The sequence below is a fragment of the Manis javanica genome, chromosome 2 (assembly GCF_040802235.1).
Source record: "Manis javanica isolate MJ-LG chromosome 2, MJ_LKY, whole genome shotgun sequence".
NCBI classification, from domain to species: Eukaryota; Metazoa; Chordata; class Mammalia; order Pholidota; family Manidae; genus Manis; species Manis javanica.
The window spans coordinates 19,215,966-19,226,803 of NC_133157.1; the positions used below are offsets into that span (position 1 = coordinate 19,215,966).

At 46.9% G+C, this 10,838-nt stretch overlaps 1 protein-coding gene across 2 annotated transcripts in view; it reads right to left on the minus strand.

The window, feature by feature from the left end:
- Positions 1–9,488, minus strand: part of ZNF618 (zinc finger protein 618) — a 115,483-nt gene extending 105,995 nt beyond the window's left edge. For both annotated transcript variants that reach the window (XM_073225773.1, XM_073225770.1), the window contains exon 1: positions 9,019–9,488. In XM_073225773.1, the coding sequence (XP_073081874.1) occupies positions 9,019–9,093 (75 nt within the window). In that variant the 5' untranslated portion in view covers positions 9,094–9,488. The remainder of the gene's footprint in view (positions 1–9,018) is intronic.
- Positions 9,489–10,838: the final 1,350 nt, after the last annotated feature.

A 10,838-nucleotide genomic window follows, 5' to 3' on the forward strand; every position in this document is an offset into this window, starting at 1 on the left:
TGAAAAGATGCTCCACATCGCTAGTCATCAGGGAAATAGAAATTAATGAGATATCATTATGAGATATGACAATGAGATATTGCCTCATGCCTGTCAGAATGGCCATTATCAAAGGGACAAAAGACAACAAATGCAGGAAAAGGCAACCCTGTGTACTGTTGTGGGACTGCAAATTGGAATAGCCACCATGGAAATCAGTATGGCGGAGCCCCCCAAAATTAAAAATAGAAATATCATATGATCCAGTAATTCCACTTTTGGGAAGAGATCCAAAACAAATGAAAACACCAATTCTAAGATATATCTGCACCCCCATGTTCACAGCAGCATTATTTACAATAGCCAAGACATGTAACAACCTAAGTGTCCATCAACGGATGAATGGACAAGGAAGTTGTGGGGGACAGATATGAGTAATACGCAGCCAAAAAAAAAAAAAAAACGAGGAAATCCTGCCATTTGCAGCAACATGGATGAACCTTGAAGGCATTATGCTAGGTGAGTCAGAGAAAGACAAATACTATACAATCTCACTTCTATGTGGAATTAAAACAAACAACCAAACTTATAGAAAAGGAGATCAGACTTGTGGTGGCCAGAGGTGGAGGGTGGGGTGGGAGGTGGAAATGGAGGAAGGTGGTCACAAGCTACAAACTTCCAGTTACAAGGTAAGTAAGTACTAGGGATGCAAGTCTAGTGAACACTGCTCTATGGTACACAGGAAAGGTGTCAAGAGAGTCAACCCTAAGAGCTCTCATCCCAGAGAAAAAAATTGTTGCCTTTTTTTTCTTTTCCTTTTTATTGTCTCTATATGAGAAGACAGATTTTAGTTGAACCTATTGTAATCATTTCACAACATATGTAATCAAACCACCATGCTGTACGCCTTAAGTGTATACAGTAATGTATGTCAATTATTTCTCAATAAAACTGGGAAAAGAGATATTTTAAGTGAGGTTCCACACTCAAGGAGACCTAAGAGATGTGAAAATCTCCACTCCAGGCTTCAAAGTGGCCATCTGAGTGACATCTACTGTAAAGGAAATGTCCCCAAATTTTATCAGCACACTGAGGAACCCTGTTTCCAAGGAAAATGGCACAGAATCACTCTTGCACGAGGCCAAGGTTTGGGACTCAACTCTAAAGACAGGAAAAGTCATAATAATTGAAAAGCCAGCACATACTGCTGGGGTCCCAAGAGGAGTCCTTCAACACAGAATTGTCGGAGTTCCCCTCATCTGGAAATTACAGTTGACAGGAGAGGGGTCTTCATATTTTGGAAAAAGTGCCCCAGGTCATCCTGCTCCTGTTCCCTATTCAAAAGTACTCTTTGATGTCAGTCACTGAGCTAGAACCTTCACAGACTTTATATGCTCCCTACAATGTGGAAAGGTAAATATGCCTACCCTTGCAAGGCTCAGAGAAGTTAAGTGACCACCTCAAAGTCACACAGCTCATCCATGCCCTTCGTAGCAGTTAGCACTCATGAAAAATCACCCAGGCTCCCTTCAAAAGCCTCCCAACAGGTGTCCAATCCAACAATCTGCAACGGAGTCTGTTTGGTCTTTATAAGATATGTCTGACCCTATCATTTTCTTTCACCAACGCCCCTTTCCCTGCAAAGTAAAAACCATGTTCCCTCTCAGCTCCCACCAGCACGGTCCATACACACGTCTACCACACTGGCCACACCAGGGCTTCCGCACCTGCTGCCTCCCTCACTGCCTGTGGCTCTTCCTCATCGTTCAAGTCTCATCCTAGACATCACTCCAACAGGAAACCTCTCAACATCGCCAGCCACCCAGGACAGGGTTGGTTCCCTTTGATGTAAACTCTGCCTAATGGTCCTGCTGCTCCATCACCTACCTGCCTGCCTCCTTCCCTGGGAGGTGGGAGGCCGTGAGGCAGGAACCAAGACCTGTTCACTGAGCACAGGGGCTGGCCCAGAGAAGAGCCCTGAGAAACACTGAGAATGGGCAGAGTGGCAGAATGCATCTCCCTGCTGCATCCTTGTCACACAACAGGCTCAAACCCGGGGCCCAGGTCTAGCCTCCCCACGGGAGAGTCACAAGGACCAGCAGCCCCTGGTCACTGGGGATGACAGTGCACTGGCAAGAGCAGGAAGAAATGTTACTGCCTTAAACTGCCTCGCCTGTTCATTCCTTTCTCAGCAGCTCTAAGAGGATAAAGCAGCTGAGATAGAGAATCAGAGAAATGAGAGCCAGAGGCAGCAGAAGGGGACAGGAAGCCACAGGACAGGAACAGGAGTGTACAAGCTCATGCTCAGGACAGTAGAGACAGGCCAAAGTTTGTCCTAAGGATGACCTGGGCCAAAGTAAAGTTGTGAATGCAGACGCCAGCCCACCAGCAACAGGAGCTCTCAAAGGGACACACCGGGGCAAGAAATACCTGGAAGCTCTAAGAGCTGCTTTAAGCTTTCAGAGATTTTGAAGCCTCTTTCTCTTTGTTTTTCCCCCTAAACCAGTTACAATTAGCATTGAGGGATATAATTACGTTGTTAGTCTAATTGCCTGTTTGAAGCAGGATCTACAGGGGTTTAATGGAAGATTTGAGAGGGAGGGCAGATAAAACAAAAAGTCAGGATAATCACAGAAGAGATGTGTAATGTGACTTTCTTCCCAGGTAGAGACAAGGCCTGAGCTGCATCAGAGGCCCAGGAATTGCCTCCTGCACCAACTCCCCCGCCCGGCTGGGCAGCCAACAACACTACCAGGCGGCGCAACTTCACTGGAAATTGATTTTGGAGATGCTGACCTAATTAACCAGGAAACAATCCTAGAAAGGCCCTTGGATTTGGGGACTTTGCACTATTATTGTCAGTGACACACTTACACACCAGCGAGCAGTATTTTCCCGGGCGGAGCATGCATGGTGGCGGCTGACAGAGCTGGGCTGTGTGGGGCCAGAGAACAGCCCTCACCCCAGGAGAGGGGTCCTGGGCAGTGGGAGCACAGGTTCTGGGCCCTGGGGACACAAACCAGAGGGAGGCAGCTCTGAGCGCAGGATGAAGAGGAACATTCTCCTTCGGGGAAAGAGGACAACTGAGAGGTGGCGGACACCTTGACAACAGAGGCATTCACGCTGAGTGATCTGTGGTGGGGATGCAGAGGACCAAGCCACGAGGGAGAACCAAATGCCTCTGGGGGACTATACAAATAACTCCTGTGTCCAGACCATGGGGAGGAAAGGGGCCTGGAGGGACAATAAAGGAGAGAAAAGCTCTCTTCATGTCAGGGGACCCTTCCCACCTTCCAGCACTGACCCCTTGAGTTGTGGCACTTCCACTCTAAATACTGAACCCTTTTTCTAGATGGCAATGGAAATGCTTCTTCTCTAATTACTTTTTCCAAATGCAAGCAGCAATTTTAAGTAACCAGAAACTGCTTCCATGTGGGAAAAGTGAAGCTCCAATGCAGAAGTCAAAAAGCAAGGTTATCTTGTGTGCAGTTATGGTCACCAGGCTTTGCTTTGTTCCAGGGCTTCCTCCTCCATTATTCCATTTAATTCAAGCACATCTGGATGCAGACCAGGGAGCTGGCATTCAAGCATGATCTTGCCACTCTGAGGTAGAGAAAATAGGCAGAGATCAACTGCCTCATTGTCCTTTAGTTTCCCATTTTGGGGGAAAGGAGGGAAATGGATCATCTCCACACACACACACACACACACACACACACACACACACCAAAATGGAAAGCAGGATGCTTCCTCAGTAATTTCACGGGACAGATGTGACCCAGTGTGCACACCTCAACCATAGGAGGGCACTGCCTTCCAAGGTCATGGCACCTGAGACCATCACGATGTCAAGGACTCATTTCTGCCCAGTGCGGCCCAGCTGGCTTCCAGCACAATGCCTGGCACATAGTGAGCAATCAGAGTTGTAGATGGATGAATGGCCCAGACTGGGCACTTAACTACCAGGTGCGTCTGATGAAACTACACATGTCCTTTCAATCTAGTAAGGTTTAGTGTGAAACATCACAGCTCCAGGATCAGACAAGAGAGCCTCTAGATTCCTTCTAGGGCTTTCAAATTCCCACTACCACATGCCTCCTCTGATCCCACAAATGCAAAGGTGTACGACCTCGGGATACTTGGCAGCCCTCTTTAAGGCCCTGCAACAGCCCACAGAAAAGCATGAGGATTTGGTTTCATGGTGAAGAGGGCCACTCGGGTGCCACGGAGTTGGGGAAGGCCATCTCTGCTTTCCTCCCCCAACTCCACAGGCTCACCAGCACCAGCTTGTGCCTGTACGTGGAGCTGCCATATTCCAAATCTTAGGGCTGCCTGGAAGAAATGAGTTTGACTGGGTTTTTTGCATTTTGCCCATTGAGGGTTGGCAATGGTAATGGAGCATGCTTGAGGACTTCAGTATATAGAGAGTGAAAATTTCACCAGAGCATTTATGAGGTCGCACTGCACACATGACCCAGAACAGAAAGACTCATTGAAATCCAACGAAGATGAGGGGCAGGGGAGACGGCTCTGTTCCTGAAGAGGCCAGTAGCCTCTCCTTGCATGTAATCTGCCTGGCTCTGCCCTTGATGAGGGGAAAACAAGCTGCCACTCTGATGTTCTTTGTCAAGGCAACAAGATGGCCACCAAGGGGACGTCCTAAACTTGCCTTTCTCTACTCCATTCTTCCAGGCCTTCAATAGCCTGTGGCAGCTGTGGTTTTGAGGGGGACGGAAAGTGAGCAAACATTTTATAATAAAAAAAAAAAAATGAGAGCCATGGTACTTGCTTTTGTAGGAGACAGTCATTGGCTGTTTTCATATTCGAAAAGGCTGGGAAATCTCCTACCTACTCAGAAGCCTCTGCATCAGGGGTGGTTCCAGCCGCAAAGAGCAGCCAGAGATGTGAAGCCTGGTGCCAAACAGGGACTCCCGAGGGCCTGACCCTGAGCTTAGTAAGACAGGCCAGAACTCTCAGTTTAGTTAAGCTCAACGGTTACTTAATAACCAGAGGAAGCATGTGGCTGCGGAAACTGAAAGTTTCTAGAAAGAGTCTGCATGGCAAGCCCTGTACTGGACTTGACGGGTGCCTCAAAGAACTTGCTATCTAGAGGGCCTACATGGTGTCACATGGAAATCACATTAATGTTGTGAGTGTACTATAATCATTTGCACCACCTGAGTGTTCACTATGTGTACAGTGGTTACTAAGGACTTTACACGCAGCACCTCTTGAATCTTTACAATAATGCTGTGGGGTAAGGAATCTATATCTCAAGTGTCCCAATGAGGAAATGGAGAATTACTGAAATTAAGTATCTTATTCAAGTGGAGGAGCCCAGGTTCAAATCCAGCACTGATTTCCAAATTCCCCGGATGACCCAACCAGTGGATGAGGATTGACTAAAACACCCCAAGAAAAGATTCTTTGTCAGGGGAGCCAAACAGGCCTGAGCTGGCTTCCTTCCTTCCCTCCACAAACCTCCTCTGAGCTCTTCCTCAGAACCAGGCGCTCTCCCTGCCTGATTTGAGTGAAGGGTGGTACCAGAAAACTGTGGGCCTCCATTTAGAAGGGAGAGGAGAGACACCACTGGTACAATCCTCAAAACAGACAAGGATCCAGGGAACCACAGATGGTCACCAAGGGGACGTCCTGGACTTGCCTTTCTCTACTCCATTCTTCTAGGCCTTCAATCGTCTGGGTCCTCAGTAACCACTGTACACATAGTGGACAGGCTTCTCAGAGCCGTGCAAAACAGGATGAAAGGGGTGAGGCCCATCACTGGACACAAAGAAGCCCCTGGTCAGGAAGCTGGCAGCAGGAACAGGCCTCCGGGAAGGTTCCCCTGGATAACCAACCACGGGTCTCCCTTTCTGCTACGTATTGATGAGTCCAGGAGCATGAGACCCCTATCTTGCACACAGCACATAAACACACACTCTCCCAACCACCTGGTCCCAAGCGCGGCCCATGTGGGGTGTTTTTGTACCCTGCTCCAGAAAGCAGGAAACTGAAGCACACAGATCTTCACCCCTTGGCCCATAATCGGTAGAGAAATTAAGGGGCTGTGATGATGCTGAACATCCCAGCTTGCCCCCCACCTCACGGAAGTAATTACACACCGGGTCAGGTACCGTGTCTGCAATCAGGGGAGTGAAGAAGGTGGGGAGTCTTGAAGGAGCGAAGAGCTGTCTGTCTCTGTGAACTCAGGCGAAGTCCCACGACTCCCTGCTTCCTTGAAAAACAGTTTCTACACTTGTCACCTATAAATTGCCTGGATTCTTTTTTTTTCTTTTGGAAGGTTTCCCCTACTAATTGCTTTCATTGCCTTTTGCTCCATAAATTTAATTAACCTGCTATGTGACCTTGGATTTTGGCAAGCCACCACCCCTCTTCTAACTCAGTTTCCCTCTCTGCAAAATGAAACTGGGACCTTCTCAGAGCCTGGACAGCTTGACCACCCCAGGATTCTGTGGCCTAGCTCAGTCTAAGCACATGACCTTGGCGTTCCTGGCTGCTTCAGCCGGGAGCTCCCCAGGGTACCAAGACCATCCTGCTCTGAACTGCTCCCAGCCCTGAGTCCACAGCGTTAGCTCTGAAGGCCTTGCGTTATCCTAGATGAAAAGGCAAGACGGCCAAACTTGGCAAAGCCACCTCTGTCCCCAGTGGACCCCCACAGCTCAAACTTGCCTCTGGCATTTCAGGGAGCTGCCAGTCCCTGGGTGTAAGAGAAACTCCAGATCAGGGGCTGGATCGAGAGCATAAACGTGAGGCTGAAATTGTAATAATAATAACTGACATTTATATCACGCCTTTCATCCCCAAATCCCAAATTAATTAACTTTTTACGAGACATTTTTAAACTAGTGCCATTTAATAAAATTCTATTAGGAGAAGTCTTTTTTTCCCCCAGCCCTATATTTTTATTAACAGACACCAAAAATATAATTTACAGGCAACTGAAAGCCAGTCAAGAAAGGGACAGGGAGTGGCTGATTCTGCCGATGAGAAGCAGGAGCTCTGGCACCTGGCCACAGGGGCTGGCTCCCTGGCTTCCCTGTCCTGGGCATGGGGCCTCGGGGGTGCCCAGAGTGTTACTCTACAAGACTGAATCTCAGCCCTGCGTCATTCATCGCATATGTATTGATCATCTATTTCTGCAGCCACTTATAGGAACTGCTGTGCACCAAACAAAGCGCTGACGCTCCTTGCATTCTTTGGGTCCACAATCTAATGGGGTAGAGAAGCATTAAACGATTACCTCACTGCTAACTAGATAATTATAATTGTGCTAGGTGCTGAGAAGAAAAGAGAGTTCTCTCTTCCCCCATGACAGCATCAAACAGGGAAACATAATCTAGCCTGGTGCTGGGGTCAGGGGGAGCAGGAAAGATCTCCCTGAAACATGGTTTGGCATTAAGATACTTGGGGGTGGGGTGGGAGGACACAATCCAGGCAATGGGAACAGCATGTGTGAGGGCTCAGAGGCTGGAAGGTGCTTGGCATGTCAAGAAAGGAAGAGATGGCCCACCTGGTGGGACAGAGTGAGGAAGGGTGGGAGATGGGGCTGGAGAGGACAAAACAGGCAGAATTCTGGCCTGGGGAGAATGGACAGATGACCAAGGCTCAAGCAGGGGAGAAGCATGATCAAACGTGTCCTTTTAAATAACTTTTTCACAGCTAGCCTGTATACTAGTATCTGTGGCCTATCACCTGTTCTGTGCACCTGTTCTAACCACACCGCCTAATACGGTTGCCACTGATCACATGTGACCACTGAGCATGTGAAATGTAGCTAATCCAAAATGAGATGTGCTGTATATGGAAAGCACACACTGATTCAGAAGACTTCCTATGAAATAAAAAAGTGTGTAACAGCTTAATAGGAATTTTTATATTGACTACATGTTGAAATGGACATTTTTGAGACATTAGGTTAAATAAAAATATATTGCTAATGTTAATTTCACCTGTTTCCTTTTCCTTTTTTATTGTGACTACAAGTAAATTTAAAGTTACATTTTGTGGTTTGCATTGTATTTCTATTGGACATCTATGCATTGGAAATCTATGCATTATGTATTTAAGAACAAAGAATTTTCAATAAAATATTTCTTCGTCTACTTCGGGGGAAGATGAGCATTCACGGCTACTGTGGCTAGCTTAGGCGCAAAAGTAAATTTACGTGGCCCCCGCTCTGTCCCCCAACAAACTAGAAGAGAAGTAGAGAGGGCAGAAATTTCACATGGGGTCAGAACTGCACAGGATGGGAGCAGGGAGGCAAGAGCGGGCTAGAAGTTCTAAGGGGCAACCAGTCCCGACTATCAGCATTAATTCCCCACCCAGATACAGTAAGAGAAAAACAAGGAGTTAAAAGAAAAAAACCTAAACACCTAAATCTCTTTTGACTCGCCCTCCCTATGTTAACACATAAAGTAAAGGCCGGGGCAAGATCGAGGTTCTCCAGTCACCTGGATTCTGTTGCAAAATTCAAGGCCAAGCTCTCTTTCCTGACACTGGCAGTTGGTGGGACACGGTCAAGGCCAGGTCAGGGGGCCTGCGGCCCTCTTCATCCTTGCTTCTTTTCATTCCCCAAGCAGGTTTTATGAACTACTGGCCTGGAATGGGTTCTTTCGGGTTTCATGTTGTTTAAGATGTTTTTTCAATTAGTTGCCATCCCTTGAAATTCAGGAAATTTTATATAAAACTCCAGATTTAGAGCTTCTCTTTAAAAAAAAAAAAAAACCTGGAAGACCTGGCCACACAGCCTATGTTCTGACAGGGCCACAGGGAGCTTCCCACAGATGGGAGCCCCAGCGCTCTGCATGTGTGTCTGGGCCCTGCTCACATACACCCTACACTCTTCGGCACACTCAAGCAGCTAAGCACATCACACACACATGCTTTCGATGTGTTACCCAGAACGTCCTTCCCTCTCACAACCACAGCTAGCTCCTCCTTACCCAACACTGTTCTCCCGGCCTCAAGCTTTCCTGACCCCTCCAGTTCTACTGGGTCGAGTGCAAAGTTTGCACTTACCACACTACTGCAGTAATTCAGCCCCATCCTGCCTCCTCCACTGGATGCTGAGCCATTCGAGGGCAAGGATCGCATCCTGCTTTTCTCTCGTGTCTCAACAGTGCCAGGCAGCAAAGAGGTTCAAAACTGTTTGTTCTGTGAACCATGCCAAGAGGAGAGAAAACATGTTGGAAATCACACCCTACCCGTGTCTCCTCCCCAGCTGAATTTCTCCTGGTGATGTTTCCAGATATGCCTGGGATAGTCAACTTGGCAAAACCAACCAACAACCCCTCCAAATAAATTACACCTTCACCAATTACTTTAGAGGCTAAAAAAAATCATCAGAAGTTGAAAATTATATGGAGTCTGGAGTAACTTTGAACCCCTGTCACCACCCTAAATAGTTCTCACTGTTGAGCAAACAAGAATTTCTTGATTGCCCTTTTTGAAGCTGTCAGAGCCCTGTCTTATTGCTATTAAAATGAAGTTTCACAATGGTCCTAAACCAGTTCTTCCCGTTTTCCTGAAAGAACTGACTGTCATTCAACCACAAATAAAATCTTTTATAAAACAGCAAATGCAAGGAGACCTGCCCAGGGAAATGAGAAGCAGTCATTTCTCCATGCAGAGAAAATGGAGCACTGATTCACTCTCTGCTCTGGAAGTATTTCCTGAGCACCTACTGTCTGCAAGACCTAGGGATGCACAAGTGAATTTATAGCCCAGGAGAGTGGAGATACACCGAGGAGGCCTCAGAGGGCATGCCACATACAGATCACCCACAAGGACATTGAAGTTTTTTGTTTATTCCAACAAAACAGGCTCAGGTAGGCAAGTCTGCAGTTCATTCCACTTAGCAAATTAGAGGCTTTTTTTGAATCCCTGGATCCTGCCTTCCACAAAACCACATTAACCAGGAAGGCAAAATATAATGGAAAAAGGAAGAGAGAGAGAGAGAGAGAAGAGAAGAAACTTAAGATTCAGAAGTGAGAAATGATCTCCCATCGAGCCATTTCTCTGTGTGAAATTTTTAAAAATGGGACATCTGAACCTAAAAAAACTTTCAAAGTCTGTCATTTTGAGTAGGGAGAACGAGGCTTGGAGAGAAGTCCCTATCTTGTCTGTCCCTCAAAGTCCAACTCAAAAGCCCACTTCTTCCTCCACCTCTGATAGCTCTGAGGAGTACAGAGAGGACAGCTCCCCGACTGACCACCTACGCCATGCCCAATGCTGTCTTAATGTTTTGATAGCTGTGTTTATTTCACCTCCCAACAACCCTATGTGGTAGGAGCTACACTCATATGACTTTTCCAGATGGCTTGGAGAGAGTGAACCAGCTATCCATCTATACTTGAATCCCAAGGAATCTGGCCACATGGCCTCACTGTCTCTCTACCCTGAAAACCCAATACTGACCCAATATTCACTCATGTTTTCAGAGCTAAGAACAGAACAGAAATAAAGGCTGAAATTTCCAGGGCAACAGATTCAAGTGCTGAGGCAGAGGAATGAAATGATACCTAGACACACCCTGGTAAAATTTCCCAGCTCCAAGAACAGAGAGGAATCCTAAGTGCTTCCATAGAGGGCCAAAAAAGGCCAAAAACTTATAGAAAAGCAAGACTCAGTCTAGCATTAGACTTCTCATCTGTAAGACCAAGGATTAGAAAACATGAATGCAGACCTACAAGATTCTGAGAAAAATGACTTTGAACCTAGAACCCAATTGCAAGCCAACCCATCATTGAAGTGTGAGGAAGAAATAATGACCTCTTTTAGACTACAAAGATTCTCGTGCTACACCAGCACCTCTTCCGAAAAAAACTAAGGAAAAATTA